This window comes from Trichoplusia ni, chromosome 10, assembly GCF_003590095.1.
Source record: "Trichoplusia ni isolate ovarian cell line Hi5 chromosome 10, tn1, whole genome shotgun sequence".
NCBI lineage: Eukaryota > Metazoa > Arthropoda > Insecta > Lepidoptera > Noctuidae > Trichoplusia > Trichoplusia ni.
This window is the reverse complement of record NC_039487.1, coordinates 11,045,215-11,066,307: the sequence shown is the minus strand read 5'-3', so window position 1 is coordinate 11,066,307 and position 21,093 is coordinate 11,045,215. Positions and strand designations below refer to the sequence as shown.

At 36.2% G+C, this 21,093-nt stretch overlaps 1 protein-coding gene across 1 annotated transcript in view; it reads left to right on the top strand.

Annotated features, from left to right (window-relative positions):
- Positions 1–19,692, top strand: part of LOC113498223 — a 28,157-nt gene extending 8,465 nt beyond the window's left edge. Inside the window, exons 8-28 of the mRNA XM_026878160.1 lie at positions 207–352; positions 917–1,099; positions 3,249–3,420; positions 5,122–5,205; positions 5,814–5,909; positions 6,091–6,560; positions 6,919–7,070; positions 7,863–8,020; positions 8,281–8,405; positions 8,832–8,952; positions 9,049–9,197; positions 9,548–9,745; positions 11,955–12,150; positions 14,171–14,398; positions 16,828–17,027; positions 17,273–17,424; positions 17,657–17,814; positions 18,180–18,304; positions 18,543–18,663; positions 18,822–18,970; positions 19,364–19,692. Of these exons, the coding sequence (XP_026733961.1) occupies positions 207–352; positions 917–1,099; positions 3,249–3,420; positions 5,122–5,205; positions 5,814–5,909; positions 6,091–6,560; positions 6,919–7,070; positions 7,863–8,020; positions 8,281–8,405; positions 8,832–8,952; positions 9,049–9,197; positions 9,548–9,745; positions 11,955–12,150; positions 14,171–14,398; positions 16,828–17,027; positions 17,273–17,424; positions 17,657–17,814; positions 18,180–18,304; positions 18,543–18,663; positions 18,822–18,970; positions 19,364–19,564 (3,584 nt within the window). The 3' untranslated portion in view covers positions 19,565–19,692. The remainder of the gene's footprint in view (positions 1–206; positions 353–916; positions 1,100–3,248; positions 3,421–5,121; positions 5,206–5,813; positions 5,910–6,090; positions 6,561–6,918; positions 7,071–7,862; positions 8,021–8,280; positions 8,406–8,831; positions 8,953–9,048; positions 9,198–9,547; positions 9,746–11,954; positions 12,151–14,170; positions 14,399–16,827; positions 17,028–17,272; positions 17,425–17,656; positions 17,815–18,179; positions 18,305–18,542; positions 18,664–18,821; positions 18,971–19,363) is intronic.
- The last annotated feature ends 1,401 nt before the right edge of the window (positions 19,693–21,093 follow it).

Here is a 21,093-nt window from a genome sequence, read left to right as displayed (position 1 = left end):
AATGATAGCCAGCTAAAAGATACAGCCCTTTTAGCCAAGTTTCATTTCTACCTTTGATTGAAAATGCTCATATTTTCATACATTTGAAAATGACAATTCGTTACCCCTAAGCAAAACAACAACTACGGTTGAACAATGAGTTCGAACTTATCAAGTTGGGGAACAAATCAAAAACGTTTAAAATATTTTTTCTTTTCTTGCAATAGACGGCATTTCACTCTTCGTGGATGGTGAGAAGTATGGAGAGGTGGCACCACCCTCCGAAGGCTTTTACAAGAGTGCCTCTGAGAACCACGTGCAGGCAGCCTCGCAGTGGCTGAAGGGAACTGTCATGGCTCCCTTTGATGACATGGTTAGTATGGGGAAATTAATCCGAAGTTCTAAAAATAGAGGTTCAGGTAATGCAAAATATAATTCCTTTACTTTTAGACATGGTGAGATCATTTATGGGCAATAAAAAAATAACTGCTCAATAGAGCCTCAATTTCAAAAATACTGAAATAACTGATTATGTATGTGAATAATCATTATTTTAACAACTGCAATTGTAATCGACTATTTTCCGAATCCAGTTTCTCATGAACATTTTTGAGATAGCCTTACTTGTATCAGACTATGGTACCGAAAGTCGATGGGAATGTAAATAATAAAAATATTCCACAACTTTCACAAAACGCCATCTAGTCTCATACTAAGCAATGTTTTATTATGACTATTAGATAACTGATAAGCATACTTAAATATTTCTAAATACATACATCATATAGAATACACGTAGACAAAGAACAAATGATCGTGCTCATCACACAAACATTTGTCCTGGATGGGAATCGAACCCACGGCCTGCGGTGTAGCAGGCAGGGTGACTAACCAATACATTAACAGGCCAGTCAAGTAAAAAACTATCTCTTACCAGTTCTACGTAGCGGTTGGTCTCAACGTGGGTGGTGTCCGGGAATTCGCCGACAGTCCCAATAAACCCTGGAAGAATGAGGCCACCAAAGCCATGATCAAATTCTGGGACGCGAGGGACCAGTGGCACTCCACCTGGTTCGAAGACAGTGCTCTCCAGATCGACTACGTCAGAGTATTTGCGCTATAAGGAGAATCAGGTACAAAACCTTAAGATATTTTGGCAAGGTTGTGATAGTTGTTAAGAAAGTTTAATTCGGGAATACTGAATTATTTAAAAAGATTTGCGCTAAGTTGAAAAAAAAAATGGTTTATAATATTCGCACTTTAAACACTTTATAGAAATCGCTTATAGTGCAACGATAGGATCTGAGACCAACGAAAGCCCTCTGAGTAAAAAATAAATAAATTAAAAAATGTCTCAAAGATAATTTGAAAATATGAAGGTTTAATTGAGCTACATGGGGTATATAATTCGTTTTTTTCAGGTCCGGTGCATTATACTCTACAATCTACTGTACTTTGCAACATCAATAAACCATAAGACTTACTCTAATGACTTTTATTTACCTTTTTATTAATTTCTACACTATTAACACATACAGCAATATCGTTCCTATTGTAAAAGCAAGACAATACTATAGTCAAGCAGATAATCTCGCCATATCTTTGTCCCTTCCACAAGGGTAATGGGCTTGATTTAAGTGTGCATAGTAGTGGATCCTCAGCAAAAAAAATAAACCGTAGTATTTTTATTTTTATAAAACGACTCCTGCACTAAGGAATTTACATAATCCTTGTGTCGCGGGGGGTTTACAAACATACAACTCACATGCACAAAGAAACTCAGACTCAGAACAAGCATTCGTGGATCACACAAATGCTTGTCCTACGCGGGGATCGAACCCGCGACACGACGAGCACAATGAGTTTGGCGTGGTGACCTTAACCACTCGGCCATCCGTGCAATATTATTTATCTACTATAAAACATCGGGAGTACTATAGGAGCAGATATTATAACCCAGTGCCAATGGACTGCCATATCAAATTCAGGCCGCAGGGACAAATCCAGAGCTTACCCCGATGTCGTTTAAAATTCGTGGACGTATCAAAAAGAAATGATCAATGGCTAAAAAGTTCCCTTCATCGTTTTTAGGATGTAATAATAATCATCATTTTGAGGGAACTGGTCAAACATATTTGTCTAGGGTAATCTATGGGTGCAACCCATGCCAGAGATTTTTGATCTCAATGCAAGAAACTAAGCTGAAAAGCTTGTTTCAAGGAACAGTTTTTTATTAGTTCTTATTAAGCAACTCAATCGAATTTCCTTCTTTTATGTAATATGATTAAATACAAAGAAAATAATATTTATTTACTGCACGGTTAGCCAAGTGGTATCATCAAAGCAAACCCGGGTTCCATCCCCGCGTAAGAAGAGCATTTGGTCCTGGGTTTTCTGTGCATGTGCCTAACCTAGCCTACTGCGACACAAGAATTAAATTCCTAACCGGGAGAATCCTTTTTAATAGGTATTTTCGAAAATATTCTCTAAGTATCCGGAGAAGTGTCTTGGGTTTTTCGAAGAATAACGTCTACGAAAACAACTGCACTACACTTATCAATGTGGGGAAAACCTGGACCACAGTTATGGACGATAAGAATTATAATTATTGCAAATGTTTTCTTATGTTTAACACATTCGCTTTTATTACCAAGGACTTATTATTACTGGATAGTTAAAATATATTTTTATTATTATTATTATATTATTGTTTATTAAATAAGGTAGGTACCTCTAAAAATATAAAAAGTCCATCAAAGTATATTTACATAGTTTGTCTTTTGGATCGTTACATTAAATATCATTTAAATCTTATAATCTATCTAAGACGATAGATATCAGAACTAACACGTTTGATTCTGATTACATATTTTTTTCCATTCTCGAATGCCGAATGCCAATATTCGTTACATCACTGAAACCTGCATTTCTTTTTAGAAAATATGATCAAGGGAAAGCATGCATATAATTTAACATTAATGTATAATTTACACTCGATTTCAGGTTAGTAAATATATTTTATGATGCAATTTTGTATTTCGTGACAGGTTCCAAAGTGCCAACTCAATCTCACCTTGTAAGTTACACTGGACTGTTATCAAACATCACAGAAATATTAATTATTTGATTAATGAAATGAAAAATCTCCGAAAAAGTTGAAATCACTATTTTGAAATGTTACTCTATTCATTTCATTCAAGTTTTTTTTTTTGTGTTGTATATTTTTAGCTACGGGCGTCTATTCGTAATTCTCTGATAACATTGTTTATATTATACGTAAGGAAAGCCGTGGGTCCAACACAAGTCGTATATCATTTAGTATCAGAATGCTTTCCCAGGGGAAAGACGTGTCTCTCCTCTTAGTAATATTTCAATTTTTCGTACAAGTACCATTGTTAGACGCGTACTACCGAGACCAGTTTATCGACCAATATGATGATGGTATGTATTATTTTGGTACTTATTTTTTATTACTTATTTATTAATTAATTACTCTATGTACAAAATAACAGTGAAAACAGAAAAAGGAATTTCACAGGGAAGCTGCTTGTTTCATAAGAATTTCCCGATTACAGGCAAGCTTAAGATAAATTTATGAAATACTCAACACATGCCTAAATAAATAGGTCTTGGTCTACTTATAAGTAGACATCTTGTTTCATTTTAAACCATAAGTAGGTTACATGTTTTTAGACATAGCTAGGCAGTACACAGGTTTATAAAAAAAAAATTATTAGATTATAAAATAAAATGGTAGAAACGCAATAAACAAAAGTTTAATTAATAGAACGACATCAGAAACTAAGAAAAATATTCCAAAATATAGATTTTCATTTTACCACTAAAGAATAACACCGGTTTATTTAGCTTCTTGGGATGCAGGTGTTCTGCAGGGCCGACTTAATAGATCGATTAAATTATTCAATTTTATAGTGAAACCACCATAATAATATACTACTACTGTGCTAAAACTCTATCAGTGCCATTTGCTCCTTTGTCCCATTTCACCAGCATTAAATTGTACCGTTTCATAAATATTTTTAAAAAATGTTGTTGCAATATAGTGCAATGTTCTTTATTGACATATTGTGTTATCTGCCAATAATGTATTTATTTCTTAAGGTCAATGTTTCAAACCCAATCATTTTATTGCAATCACTCATGTTAAATAATTTAAAAGATCTTTTATTTATTCTACTAATGTTGTAAACGCGAAAGTTTGTCAACATCGGCCTAGCCTTTTCCCTGCTATGTTGGGGTACGACTCCCAGTCTAACCGAACGCGAAAGCTTGTTTGAATGGATAGATGGATGTCTGAACCTCTGTCACGCAAAAACCACTGAATGGATTTAGACGAAACTTCTTACACAGGTGGTTTATAACCAGGATTAACACGTAAAATACTCTTACACGTAGTGCCATTCTTAAAGAACCGTAATCATTGCGCTTTGCTGTACCTAGGGGTCAAGTTTGGATACAAAGGTCAGGGACCGTCGACCGATAATAAAAATCATGTCATAGTTAGTCACGGAGCCCAACTAATGGATTTAATTGAATTTGGGCCCAAAATATAGTATAGGTTGACAAATTTCGGCCAAAGAGCAGCAGCTAGTATCGTAAGCAATTCGTACACTGCGCACGACATATTATAGTGCACAACATATTTTAGCCTTACTTAATTTTTAATAGAACGATGGGACTGCAATCTGACACGACCAGAGAGATTAGGCATAGTACCCACATTTTTCCTCCCTTCTGAAACACAAACAACTTTCGAAAAAGTGAAAAAGTGTTTGACAGTCGGTGTACGAATTTTGATTAGGATGGAAAAAAATGTATCACAGCATCCCAAAGAGCCATTAAATTGTTAAAAAATCTAATCATCTAGATATATTATATCTATCTAGATATATCAGCCCCTCTAGCCAAGTTAAAGTTGGTTTTACAATCGTTTACTTCAATAAAAGACGCTCAAATATTTAGAAATTACATTTCGTTTCTAGAAATCCCGTGACTTAGACCTGGAATCTCCATACATTTATATGTTTTATTTTGTCCTTCACGATTGTGGAAATGGCACTTAGCTAGAGGTGCAGATGTCATGACAGTTGTTGGTACAAATGAAATTTTCTGTTTTTGCAGGCAGTGGTGATGGATTAGGATCACATGAAGAAACAACTACAAAGTTACAACCGAAATGTAAACATGGAACATTTTGGGATAACGGTACGTTGGCCTTCGCTACATATTGTAGTATGTTATCTGGTATTCCCTAGCCCAGATGATTTTCATCCGATGATGTGGCTCATAAATACCCCACTTCTAAGACAAGGTATCTTCCTACTTAATTATAGCTTGAGCATTGATCACCACGTCAGACTTCAGATTCGTTTTGAATCTAGGATTCCTCACGGTAATTTCCTAAATAATTAAAATGTCACCCATCCATGGGACAGACTCATGTTATTCCAGTTCTCTTTTATTTTACTATCTATAAGCTGCTTGCTTGTGTCAAATAAAATTAATTAACGGCATGGCGCTGATCTAATGCTAGAGCTAGTACGTGATCATAAAAGCTACGCAATAACACGACAACTCCTCATCAAGTTTGGGTGGACAGCCAAGTGGTTAAGGTCACTAGGCCAAACCCCTATGCGGGACAAGCGTTTGTGAGGTCCACGAATGCTTGTACTGAGTCTGGGTGTATTAAAATGTACTGACTTGAATGTTCGTGTCACCCCTCCGCGACACAGGGGAGATCCGTTTTCTTTTTAAGAAAAAAGGAATAAATAATAATCTAAAAATCTTTTTTTAAGTTTTGCCACTTTTTATAGGTGAACTGTACTGCGACATACACGGCAATTGGGTGTATGTCGATGTTGGTATAGATGTAAGAAATAAGGCGACGCGGCCACCGCCGAGTAACCCAGGTAATGCATATCATCTTAGCTAATTTGAAACAGTGAAGAATTTCCATCGGCTAGCGATAAATGGAATTTAGAATAAAAAAGTTGCTATTTCGTCGCAAACTTATACTCAGCTAGTTTTAATAGGTATTCTGAATTAAGTGATCCTTAATTACAATTATATTGATTTGTTTCTTGTTTTTAGTATGGCCGACATTGCCTCTTCCGTATCCTGTATTCCCAAAGCCACCTAGGATGCCTAGGCCACCTAGGCTACCTAGACCACCTAGGCTACCTAGGCCACCTAGGCTACCTAGACCACCTATACCACCCAGGCTACCCAGGCTACCTACACCACCTAGGCTACCAATTCTACCATGGATACAACGAACGACAACAAAGCGTACCCCACGTACCACCACCACACGAGCCCCACGTACAACGACCACAAGGATGCCACGTACGACCACGAAACGAACCCCACGCACGACAACCACGAATACGCCAAGCACCACCACGATGCGAACCACCACCCCAAAACCTTGCCAACCAACCGTGACTAAAGTTCGCGGAGGTGCCATCGTTTGCGGAGGACAGACAATATTTGAAGACACTTTCGATTCGTTCCGGGACAAGATGTGGCAAATCGAACATTACATTCCTTCTAATTCACCGGTAAGATTATCAGACTTTTTAATTTTTCCCCATGCCAAAGTTCTGTTCTGGTCTATTTTTATATCGACACATTTTTATTTCGTCCCCGTGGGTAGAAGATATAAGTTATAATTTATACCTGCCCTGCTTTTTTCACATTTTCCATTGTATTTTCGCTCCTATTAGTCGCAGCGTGAGGGTTTATAGCCTAAAGCCTTCCTCGATAAATAGTCTATTCAACACAAAAACAATTTTTCAATTTGGATCAGTAGTTCCTGAGATTAGCGCGTTCAAACAAACAAACAAACTCTTCAGCTTTATATATTAGTATAGATATAGATTATTCCTCGTTACATAATCAGTCTATTGAAATCTACAGGAATTCCCGTTCGTGTCGTACCAAAATCTGCCCACTGACCCAACAGTGATGGTGAAAAATGGGGAACTGAGAATCGCACCCAAACTGCAGGAAAAACAGCCAGGGTTCACCAACGAAACCATTTTTACAGGCTCTATCAATCTTCTTCAAGGGTAAACTCAATAGTTCCTCTTATTACCGAATAGTGTGTTCTAAAAAGGTTACAATTCTTCCGATAATATTCCCTAAGAAAAATAAATATTGCTGTAATAATTTATTACGATTGTGGAAGCGTGACAGCACAATGGGCATCGCCCTTCCACATCCGCAGCGGTAGAAACCTCAATTAATAGTAACGTTTTCTCTAAAACTGTTAATTTATTGTCCACACCAGCTAACTTACTTATCTTCTTTTATATACTTTAACTAGCAATTCCCCGCGACTTCGTCCGCGTGGTTAGAAGATATAAGTTATGATTTATACCTGCCCTGCTTTTTCCACATTTTCCATTGTATCTTCGCTCCTATTAGTCGCAGCGTGATGGTATATAGCCTAAAACCTTCATCGATGAATGGTCTATTCAACACAAAAACATTTTTTCAATTTGAACCAGTAGTTCCTGAGATTAGCGCGTTCAAACAAACAAAAAACAAACTCTTCAGCTTTAAATATTAGTATAGATTATTATCAACTTTATAGTAGGTCCTCACTTTTTTAAGCACAGAAGCGAAGGTTTTTCAAACTTAATACATACAAGCCCGCCAGTCACACCCAACATAATATATTCAATTCCTGTAAACAACATAGAACAATGATAGCCAACATACATCACCGCGCAGTGAAGATTAGTGTCTTTCAAAAACGTTTACAAACCTCTGTTAGAACCCCCGATGAAATCAATCACAAATAATAAAAAGCTGGAGAAAAATAAAGCATTGTCAGTAGGTCCGACTTCCTTGTACAGGTGCACATCATCAGCTGAAGTTTGCATGAAGCATGCGTGGGGCGCCGACATCCTGCCGCCCGTCGTCAGCGGCCGGATCACTTCCAAAGGCTTCGCGTTCACATACGGGATAGTCACAGTGCGCGCTAAATTACCGCAAGGCGACTGGTTGTATCCTGGTGAGGAACATCTATTTTTATAAAGACAGGGGAACTTTACCTCTTGAAAAATAACCCTTTCAACACCTCGCTTTCACAACTGTAAAAGTTTAATTTAGTAGTGGCTCTCTGGACCTTAGTCACTTTTAATATGTTTTAAAACTAGAATTAAAAATGGGAATCTTTTATTATATCATCGAATAACCAGCTTTCTTGAAACGTTTTCGTAGTATTTTAAATATTATGAGTACATTATGTAGCAATTTTTTTTTTCTTTTCAGAGATCTTGTTAGAGCCGTACTTGCAGAAGTATGGAAGCAAACACTACAGTTCTGGTGTGATCAACATAGCATCTGCACGTGGTAACAGGGAACTAAAAAGTCGAACTACAGAATACTCCAATAAGGTAAACGCAATTTGCAATTGTACTGTTCCAAAAAGTTTAAAAAAAAAATCGGAACATCAATACATGTTTGCCAAAGTTGTAAGACTTGTTATGGATTAATACACGAGGTACCAAGACCGAGAATGTAAAATGTGAATAATTGAACTGATAAGTTTGCAATAATAATTGAGGACCCAGCTAAAGCTAAAACTTGAATGCAGATTTGGCAAAAAGCATCTGAGCGCGTCGTGTCACGAATTCGATCCCCGCGTAGGACAAGCATTTAGCGAGACCAAAGCATGATCCACGAATGCTTGTTATAAGTTTGTATGTGATTTGTATATTTGAGAGACCCTCGCAAAACCGACACTTTTTTAAATCATAATTAAAGCAAACGCGAAATGAGCGTTTTCAATTGAAGTTCCACTTATATTTTTCTTTCGATAGGTGCTGTTTGGCGGCCCAGTAATGGACGCACAATGCTACGATACTTTACTTAGCAATAAAAAAATAAAGAACGGAATGTGGGGTGACGAATTCCACAAGTTTTCACTTGTTTGGACGCCAGGTATAGTAAGAGAATCCTTCTAAAAATTAGCTTATATATTTCTAATCAAATTTTCGGTTTCACGTCATTATTCACATTTGCAAATTTTATCCTCAGATAATATAACACTGTTGGTAGACGGGAAGCGATGGTCTCACGTGGAACCTTCGTCGAAGGGACTTCGGGACCAGTTCTCCAGGATGTGCTCGGAGGTGCCGCGCAGCCTGCTCGGCCTTGGGACCAAGATAGCACCATTTGACGAATATGTAGAGTACTAATTCCTAATAAAACTACAAGTCTCTTGATATTTCACTTTAATTCGATGGCGAGGTGCAATATTGATGAAAATGCAATAATGTCAATATGCAACAACTTTTCTATACTGACTTGCATCGAATGAAAACAGAACAGAACAGAATAGAGCAGGAAATCGAAGGACTTGACTGGATATAGATGCTCGTACATGCACCAATTGAATTACACCTCAAAGTACCCAATAACTCGTTTGTCTTTAGTAGATATGTAACACCTAGGGAGCTCTTTCCCTCCTGGAAAAAAATTAAGTTACTTCATCTAGCCTTAATTGTTTTCGTAAAACCTTTATTCAATAATACAGTTTCACCTAACATTGGGCGTGGCAGCCGGCAGTATCAAGCAGTTCCCTGACAAACTGCTAACAGAGAACGGTCGCGCGAAACCTTGGACCAACGTGAGCAGGAAGGCTCTACTCAACTTCTGGCAAGACATGGAAGCCTGGTACTCAACGTGGAACCAGCCAGAACTCCTTGTCGACTACATCAGAGTTGAAGCGTTGTGATAACCTAGTCCCTTGCGTCCTTTGGATGCAAGACCCCAGCAAATGGTCTAGTCAAGCATAAAGATAGGACTAAAGTAACTGCTGAAATGTAAAATCCTAACGTAATGTTATCCGCTGTGGTAGTATCTCACTGTGAAAAATTTCATTTTTTGATGTGTCTTCAATATTTGCAGTTGAAGAGAAATTTGCAATTTGAAAAAACCACAAATAGCCAAATTAAATAAAGCCTAAGATGATTCCAGAGTCTTCACTTTGGAATTAAACCTTAATTTAAATAATGTTTATTTGTACATATATTAAAACTAAACATGAGAATAAGAACTTAATGAACATGAACGTATAAGCAATAAAAAATAATATGATAGGTATGTGTAATCTTTTTGCTTTGTTTATTTAAATGTTACTAAGTTGCTATAAGAGTGGCGTAGCTCATTAGTCATTCATTAGTTCGCTAATTTTTAGAATAAACATGTTGTAATATTTGACAACTTGCTAATAATAATTGCTAATAAAATTTATTGGATAGATTTCATCTGATTTCTTCAGTATTTGTTCGAATCCCCTTAAATCGTGAGTCCGGCTGGCGCTTGAACGGCTATTTTATTACATTTCTCGGAATCCAATCACGACACTACACATTGATAAGTCGGAGGGATGGTAATGATGCAAGTTCGCGGAAACACTATAACTTAGTTCCGTAGCAAACGTCGAGATGTGCGAAAAACATGCGAAAGCGAACGGGGACTGACCAAGCCTTCATGGGCTGGACAAGAGTATTTTTGGTTAGTTAAAGTTAAAATTAAGGTCTTGGCTTTTTTGACAGATTGTGCAGTTAGGCTAAGCGCACACTTGACGATTTCATCGGTTGAGCTTATTATATTTTCTTCCCGTTAATAAAATAAGAGGCGGTCAAGGGCGAGTCAAGCGGAAGAGGTTTTAAACCTTTTGTTTATGAAAGAACATGCGCAAAGGCGCGCGGTGATCGAACCTGCGACACCTCGCGGTGGTTTTCAATCACTACAATATTCGTGTAGTCCTTGTTATAAGTAGTAACAATATGTCTACTGCCTACGATTTTCGATTTGCTTTTCTTTTGCCTATTTCTATGCTAGAAAACGCTCAAATGACAAATCAATTAAAAAAATCACGTGACTTAGCGTCACTCGATGAAATGACCATTGTCCAACGATAAACTTCCGTGGGTACAATAGTGTCTTTTTCTATAAGTGATGAATGAACTAGTACAGGAAAAACAATTCTGTTTTGTATTAATAACGTTATAATACGAACACAATGAAAATCATATATGCATGTATCCTACTAATATTATAAACGCAAAAGTTTGCATGCGTGGTTCGGATGTATGGATGTTTGTTCCTCTTTCACGCAAAAACCACTGAACAGATTTAAATGGAACTAGGTATACAGATAGTTCAGGATCAGGATTAACACATAGGATAGTTTTTATACCATTTGTTTCTTCTTGTGGAGCTATTTTCTATTCGTAGCGGGCAGTCCCGCGTTCAACAGTTAGTGTAAAAATATATTACATTTATCACAATGACGTGTGACCTAAACGATAACCCTACACACTAGCATGACAATGTTTAATAATATAATATAATTATTATGGACACTGATTTTCTTTAAGACTATGTACATATATTTATTTATACACACCATTATTTGTCGCCGTGTAATTAAAATTAAAAGGTACCACAGTCAATCAATAATGAAAAATATCACGAATTATCGGTCCATAGCGCTGGACCGCGTCCTACACTGCGTTTTTATAGTTTATATAGTTTCCTGAAAGCTTAAGATAGAGACTCGGGCTCTTTTATCTGTATTCGAATAAAAACATGTTTAACAAGATAATAGTCACGCAAAAAAACGTTGATTAAAGGGAAATACTTCAACGTGCTAATTATAATCGAAATACAGATAACTTTACTAATACGACAAATGTTTTATTAACATTTCTACAGATAAACAAGAAAACATTTTTTGTCACAGCTTTCCACGTGACTTTTATGCCAGCTATCACTGCAAAGTTCAATATTATCAAAATTGGATCTGCAGTCTAAGATATCAAGTAAAATTCGAGACACGAATTAGCTAGTAGAAAATATGCAACAAAGTCAAACAAGAATAAGTCATGTCAGTTCATGAGTCATAATAATACAAAGACCATCATACCTTTTAAAACGAGTTATGCTTTATTTTGCTAACTTGCTTAAATTTACATACAATCAGTAGCAAAATGTCCGCGGAACCGAACGCACGTTTCTCGGCGTATTTCTTCACGTTATTAATATTTATACAGTCAAGTGCTCAATATGAAATACCGGATGTGTTAATACAAGCTTTAAAACCGAAAGGATTTCGAGCGTCCATACCGGGTAAATATCAAAAACTTTTTGTAAATCTTTATTAATTATTTTGCATTAATTTGTATCGCTTTACATGAGTTAAAGGACAATAAGTTATCAAATTTTAATGTCGCAAGCATTACCAATAATAAAAATTAAGTTCAAGTTACACAATTTTATACATATAAAATTGAACGATTTGCATCTTTCGTTGCATGAAAATATGGTAGATATAATTTTGATAACAGGACACGGATAGCAGATTTATTTGTCTATATTAAATATTTCAATGAATAAGCTACATATTGTTATTTTTAAGTGTGTGAAATCAACCATCTCCATTTTTTATTGCTATTCTCATTGGCTCTCAGTATTTTGTTGCACCAATCACATTTTTTTGTCGTTTGACTTTCATATGGCTACTTGCTACCAATATAAGAAATATTTTAAAAATATAAAAAAAACACATTGATAAGAGCGAGGTGTTTGTTATTGATGTACTTAGGCGTAAATAAATCTATAATAGTTAAAGAATTATCAGAAATTTTGCAAAAATATTTTAATTTAACTCTCTTGATAAACTGTCAGTGCCAATTAAATAAAAGTAATTCCCCTCAACATTATTATCCGTGACAGCGCAGCAACTGGAAACTTTTAAAATGATTATGCCAAAACAAAAAGAAACAAATCAGTATTCAACTACTAACGTTATTTTGGGTTTAGTTAATAAGAGCTTGTGTACTAGTGTGTTGAGAGGCCTACTCCTTGCAGTGGAATATTTCTGTGATTTTATCCTTGTACAAAGAACATCATATCTATATTATCTATACACATTAAAGGTGCGTTAACGAAATTTTATACAGGATAATAATATGTATGCTAATCAACTTGCAATAACCGTATGTTTAGAAATAATTATAGTTTAAAAATGTAATTATTAAGTTTATTTGGCCTCAAATATGTGATTTTTGCTTTGTTACGAAATTAAATACGATTTTCGAAAAACAGAAGATTTCAAAAAAAAAATTAAAAATACTCTCTATTAATTAAATTAGATGATTAAAATTACCTATGACTGATAATGTGCCTATCAGTACTTACCTGTATTACCGTAACCTTGGAAATATCCGGCGAAACAGTGCCACATAATCAACAGTCATTGTTTAAAAAGTAAACCATTTCTATGACACATCACTACTTCACTAGGCACTGTTATTTACCAAGATGGAGGTAAAAAAGTCCCGCCAAAATATCGTTATAAAAGGTGACTGGCCGCGGTAAAATCCCAACGTATTAAAAGAACACCAGGAAATACTTTAAAAAATCATTCAAATTAAGACAGGTATAGTCCCCGCAATATAACCTTATCTCATCAAGAGAAATTAACGTATTGGCGCGAAAGTTTAGAAACTTTTTGAATTGAGAACCTCCTCCATTTTGAAGTCGGTTAAGAACAGCTTGCAATAGAAATGTAAGAACCATCAACTTATGTCACTAAAATATTCACTCAAATATTGTCACTAATTTTTAAATTATTGTAGCGTTTGGGTCCACTCGCACATTAAACGACATTAGCATAGGGATAAATGAAAATTTATGGAGATTATAATATTGTAGCCATAGGGTATAGGTATTTACCTAAGAATAAGAATCTTTATTTGCGTGAAACATGGTTTACAATATTGGTGGTAGGTTTAATAAATGGTTCAGCACATTCCGCCATAACATAGGCATGCAAATATTTTTTTAGGTAAATAAGTAAGTACTTTCTTATCTCACCAATTACATAAATGTAAAAAAAGAGAGCCAAGTTCAATACAAAAATTAGGCTTGGCTCTGAGCATCACCGCAAATAAAATGGAGATCTTAATAAGTGCCAAGGTCTATGCAAAATCGATGTATGTAGGAATTTAAAGGAACAAAATGACATTGTGAACAAGTCATTTTATTAATTAAAATTGTTGAAAAACTATAAAATTAATGATGTTAAAGTTTATTGTCAGTAAATTATAAGTATACGCAAATCCTAATTAATTCTCATTAATTTCAGACGCGCCAAAGTTAGCGCTGTTTGTGTTTCAAGGAAACGTAAACAGGCCGATTAGCCAGAATGATGTGGGGTCCATCGCTGGCGAGGTGATCAGCGCTAAGGATGGGAGGTGGACAGTCGAGGTTCCCAACATAGAGCTGAAGGTTGGAGACGAGATTAACTACTACGTCGTCGTGTCCATCAATAGAGCTGGCTATGTCAAGGATAATCTGAGATTTACTGTTACTGGTAAGTTTGAGTTGCAGTTTGATGCCTGAGGTGACTCACTGACCCAATAACCCACACTGACCCATAAACAATGTTATGCAGAGTAAATGGCTGGTCGAACTGCCTCAGAACCTTACGCATAATCAGTGGCGTAGCAATGGGGGGGGGGGCGGAGGGGCGGACTGCCCCGGGCGCCACTATCAGGAGCGAGAATTGAGAATTGAGACCAAAATTGAGAATAGGCGGCAAATTATATTTTTTTTAGATTCCTAGTTTGGGCGCCAAAGGTGTGAATCCGCCCCGGGCGTCGGTGACCCAAGCTACGCCACTGCGCATAATCGGGTATGGGGAACCTACATGTAGATAAGGAGACTACCACTAGTGACACAGTCAAAGAATTTACTGTTATTTTTTATTATTGTAAGCAAAGCATAATAATATGTTGTCCGACAGTTAGGCAAAGGCTAATAAGATTCTTTCCTTCTTCCCATTTTTCTATTTCTAAGGCCAATAATATATTATTATTTTTTATAGAAAAGAAATGATACATTTAGTAAATATTAAATTTATACAAGAATAACTAAAGTTCAACCACTGATTTCAATGAAAATTAGCTTTTATTTATATCACAATTAGCAATAAAATAATATACTTAATTAGTTTTTGGAAGAGGGTTTCTATATAATATTAAATGTCGCAGACATGGCCAGTTAACTTGCCAACCAATGAATCATTCAGCCTTTCTATAACTAAATAATAATTGTTAGACAATTGTTAAAGTACAATGAATTTTATTTATTTACAATTAAAAGGTAAATATAAACTTATAAGTTAGGACAGAAGACACAAGATGAACTTAAAATTACTCCTTATGTATCTAATAATATTGTTTCTTATATAAAACTTATGGTGGAATATTTAACAAATGTATGTTATACTTTCTGCATATAGACAGTTACTTCAGGAATTACAAATTTATCCGAGTACATCACTCTAATTTTTAATTGATATATGCTTGTGATACCTATAGTTGTGATACAAGCAGTTAAATATGTGTCTTGATCTAATTGGCAGTGGTTATAAGTAGTCCATACATAGATATACTAAATAGATCTATACATAGATAACTAACACAGACATCTTATATTATTTTGTTTCTGACATAATAATATACAGAATCAATGATCCAGGTTCAGACTCAATCTGAAGTTGACCAATTAATTTTTAATTTTGTCTTCTTTCTTGTGACTAAGGCTCTGAAGCACTATGAGGTTCTTCTTTACATTGAGATTTCTTTTTCTCTGCTCGTAATTCAACACGTTTCTTACGTGCGACCAGTAATTCAGCCCTTCGGTTTTTCCTGGCTTCTTTTTCTAGGACCTTGCAGGGTACACTTTTTACAGGCTCTAATAGGGGTGGAGGGTTACAATATTCGTTGTAGTCCTTATGCTTAGGTAATTCCTTTTGAGCGTTATCATCTTCTTCAGCAGATATTAAGTTGCGGCGCGGCTGTGTTCTTAGCTTAGGTTTGAACTGTCGAACAGGCTTCGATTCTTTCGATACATTTTCCTTATATTTCGCCATAAACTCAGCAAATATAGCTTCATTCATTTCTCTCTCCCTTTGAAGTTCTTCTTCAGACAATGGGACGCTGTCTTCTGGCCTAGGTAATCGGTTTAATTGAGCTCTTCGTTGCGCTACACGTTTAGCGTCTCTAGATTTCACATTAATATTAGATTTTTTCGGGGGCATTTTTATATTAACTTACTTGACTTTTACTTAAACTAATTAAAACAAAAGTCATTCAATATTATGACGATTCTGCGACTGTAGGTATGTGTAAATGAACTTAATAGTATATGAACTTTATAGTAATATTTACGAAAAGTTTTTAATGCACTTTTATGTTGCGTGCGTGCAATTTATAGTTAACCTCATAACCTTAGACAATCGAAATATAGACATTATTTGTTATACAGTAAAATGAAAGTTACATGTACATGTCCATGTTTAATGTGTAATGTACTTAAATACTTTTTGGGTGTTTATAATCGTCCTAATGCCAAAACAAAACAAACTTTACATCGTCAAGTCAATAGCGTCAAACGTCAATTTCAAAATACGTCAATGTTCTTTCCGCGTATTTCGTTCAGGAAAGCAGGAGCGTAAATTCTATGAATTAAGGTGTCGACGCTTATTAAATCAATGCTTAATTACCTATTAAATAAAGAAAGTCTAGCAACCATTGTCCATATCGATAAACACATACTTATGGTTAACGTAAGTTAGGAAAAAAAATATTTTCTGTAATATCTGTTTATTTTTAATTTATTTATCTTAAGTTTCGTCTGATGAACTTTTGCTTTTAGTAATTTTTTTATTTTTTATTTCTTTTTTACTTTTATATAAATAAAATAATAAAATTCAATGATATGATATTATTCTTTCAGAGTTAGAAGACAGGCATAGTCCTGTGCCACCCACCTCCCCACCAGCTCCTGCCACTGCTAGCCCTGGCACATGCAAACCAACCTTGACAACAATCCGCGGGGGCACAGCTTGCGCAGGGCAAATTATTTTTGAAGAGAATTTTGATACATTCCGGGATAATGTCTGGCAGATTGAACAGTATATCCCAGTTAATTCACCGGTAATGTATTTTTTCATACCTACGTATTTCATGTCTATCTTGCACAAAAATATGTAAAATATTTTATTAAAAAAAAAATATTTTGTCTATGGGCAGAGTAGTACCTATTTATCCAGAGGAGTCGCAGGTTCGAGTCCTGTCTGAGATCTGTATTAGTCTTAAATTACTAAGAACTGGTTGATTATTTTATGGTAAGGGAATTTTTGGAGTCGAGTTGATTAATAACATGTCTCAATGTCCAATAGGATTATCCCTTCGTGTCTTACCAACGCTTGGCAACAGACCCGACTGTATCAGTCGCTGGTGGAGTGCTTAGGATATCGCCCAAAATTCAGCAGAAACTTTCAGGGTTTAACGAAGACTCCATCTATTCTGGCACCTTGAATTTGTTTAGTGGGTAAGTATCGTAAACTAAAATGTATTCTGCGTATAATATTTGTCGAAGATATTAAAGTAGAGGCCCGATTAGGCATAATGATGTTATTATAAGAGTAGATTCAGCCACCTTTTCCGTCACCAATAATATTCGGATCACTTGAATTGAACAGTATAGTTTTAATACCCCATGCCAGATACCCTAGCATATTAAAATAAAGGCATAATTGCGAGAAATATATTATTTTATTCAGGTGCACGTCATCAGCTGAAGCTTGTATGAAACAGGCGTGGGGAGCCGACATCTTGCCGCCTGTCGTCAGCGGCCGTATCGTTTCTAAAGGCTTCGCCTTCACCTATGGGACAGTCACCGTGAGAGCCAAGTTCCCACAGGGCGACTGGATATATCCAGGTGTGGGCTCTAACAAGTATTACTTCACAAGAATCACCCCTGAATGAAGTAAACCTAAAGCTAAAATGGCTGCTCTTAAGTATATCACTTTAAATTTAAAATTCAATCGACTTAAACTGGTGTTACTTAAATCACCTCTTTTTTACCCGGGGAAATCCTCATGGACTTTCTCCGCCCTGGGGAAGGCGAAAAGGTGTGCCAGACTCCTACCGGCTAAAACCACCGGAGTGCTTCACCTTTCCCTTGTACCTGAGACCACGGGAACGCGATGCAACTGTAACCATTTAAGGTCTTATTGCTATTTTAAGAGGAAAACGTTTTACCCGTAAGATAGATAATTACTAACTATAAGAGAATTCTTTCAGAAATTCTGCTGGAGCCATTCTTAAAGAAATATGGAAGCCCACACTACAGTTCTGGTGTGCTCAAAATAGCTTCTGCTCGCGGTAATAAGGAGCTGACAAGTGGAGCCACTGACTACTCAAATAAGGTAGCGACGAATATCCTAGTCCTTTTGTGCGTATTGGAAAAACTTATCTTACTCTGAAACCTACGAAAGGCAGATTAGGAGGACGCTTCTCCAACTATCGAAATTATTTTTCATGCCTCATTAACAACATGGTTTTCGTAAAGAAGTCCTGTCAGGGGTTAAGCTAGTCTGACGGTATTTTTTCCGGTTAAATTTTTTCAAAACCAATTTGTCTTTATCACCTCAATATTGTGTGTAGGTTCTTTTCGGCGGACCTATCATGGATGTCCAGTGCCACGACATTTTACTCAGCAACAAGATATTGAATGAGGGTGCGTGGGGCGACAGCTACCATGAGTACACACTGCGATGGGCACCAGGTATGTCAACACATTATTAAGTATCTTCCATGTTGATTTGAATGTCTTTACGTTTGGGTGGCGCCCCAAAATGGTTTATATTACAAATCGGGTCTGGGATTAGTAAGTTATATTCATAAAATATACATATTATATGATTGAATCATTTGTCTCGTCAGACCGCATCACCCTGTCGGTGGACGGCGCGGAGTGGTCTCGCGTGCAGCCGGCGGCCAGCGGCCTGCGCGCGCGCTTCCCGCCGCGCTGCCGGGACCTGCCGCGGGAGTTACTCAGCTTCGGGTCCAACATGGCGCCCTTCGATGATCATGTTAGTTACTTTAAACATCTTATGAATTACTGATAATAGTATGCACGTACTAAGCATGATATTAAATTCAAAAATTAAAGATAATATACCTACCAGTAGTATGGAGAATTTGACTGGAATTCATGAAAGGAGGAGGTTCTCAAATCGTCTGTATTTTTGTTTATTTAGTTCCATCAACTCCGGACTGACTGATTCTCAGATTCTCTTGTTTTTTTTTCATTTAAAGTGTAATTTCTGTCATTTGGTCGTATAACAATTTTACAAGTTTGGCTCACTACTTTTTGCTTGAAGACGACAGTATACTTATTTTAGAAAAAAATATTATTTATAAATGTATTCCACTCAAATAATATAAAACTGATGTAACTGAAACCAAGCCCCATTCCCCAACAGTTCTACATAACACTGGGTGTGGGAGCGGGCAGCGTGACGGAGTTCCCCGACGGCGTGACCACCGGCAGTGGGAGACCCAAACCCTGGAGTAACCCCAGTAGGAAGGCTCTGCTCAACTTCTGGCAAGACATGGACGCCTGGTACCCCACGTGGAACCAGCCAGAACTCCTCGTCGACTACGTTAAAGTTGTAGCGTTATGATAAGCAAGAAGTTCTTGGTGAAGTAAACAAAAATATGCCAAAATACAGTTGTTTATGAAGAAAATGTTGTTAAGATTTTTAGGTAATGAATGCGTTTACGTAAGGAATAAAGACTGATTGATGTGTAAGTGCTTATTTTTTTTTGTAGGTCTAAATACCCACCTATTATAATATTAACCAGTTGAATCCAATGTCTGCGACAATTGTTTTTTGAATTACGTATTGTCTATTGCTCCATTTCGTATAAGACTCCTTTTACACATGAAACATGATATTGGTGTTTGTACCACTATTCTGCTTCTATTGTATATTACTATAGTACCGTTATCAATTTTAACCCTGCCTATTCAAAACCCATTTTTATCGGACCTCTCGCTCGCACCTGCACGCATTACGGAAATTATACTTGCGAGTTAGTCAAAACGATTTTTAGAATGCATACCTATTTCCAGGGTCAGGATAATAAATAAAAGCCTCGGACACATGGGACTATTTTATTTGCACGGTGTACACGTATTGCGTAGCAAGTACATTAGATTTCCTTGCTACACATTCACATTATTTGACTATCACTTGGTTATTCACACTGTTTTAGGTAAAGCAGGGTTGGTAAAGTTGTTTGAATTGAGTCAAATTTAAATATCTCCATACTTCTTGATAGTGTTAAGGGTAACAAGACTTTATTGTGAAGCAAGTTTACAATGACTTTCATATCATACGAAGGAGTGAAGATATTTAAACATAGATAACCTCCTAGTAGATTCCGCATAGACAAATTACGTGCACCAAAAGTTTGCATTTGCACTGAGATATATAATACGGCATGTGTACGGATATATATAGGCATATAATACGGCACCCGGATCGAGCCCTGGTCTATACAACAAGTATTTCTTCTAAAGTGACATACAACCAATACATCACGTTTTGAGGAAAGCGCAGGCGGGTTGTGAACCCGCGTTTTCCTCAAAACTTGGTAGACTCTGACACGAACAAGATGTCCCACATCTATTAGGGAGTTGATCTATGGTTCTAAAATTTGTCTCAATTCATTACAGATGCCATTATAAATTACATTACAACAATTACGAACGATACGATACAATGACGATGACTCTCATCGACTTTACCGATCGGTCTCAATTCATGCATTCATATTATATTTCGAGACTTGCTATCGAGACATTTAACATTCAAGTCACGTGACAATCTTCCCCAAAACAGTGCGCACAAACTCCTCTGGTGAACTATACATTAATTAACTGGTTTATTCCACAATTAACTATTATACAAAGAGTTGAAAACAGTTTGAGAGATGTATTTAGAATACAAAATATCGACTGAGATTGATAACGTTATTTATAATTTAGTGAAACAGATTTTTTTCAAAACACTATTGTAATAACGTTTGCAACCTCAGGCGACCTTATAAAAGACTACAAATACTTTGATCAATTAATTGATATTACATTTTTTTTTTTATAATTTCGAATACATTAAAAATTTTGTAACCACCTACGTTTTGTCGA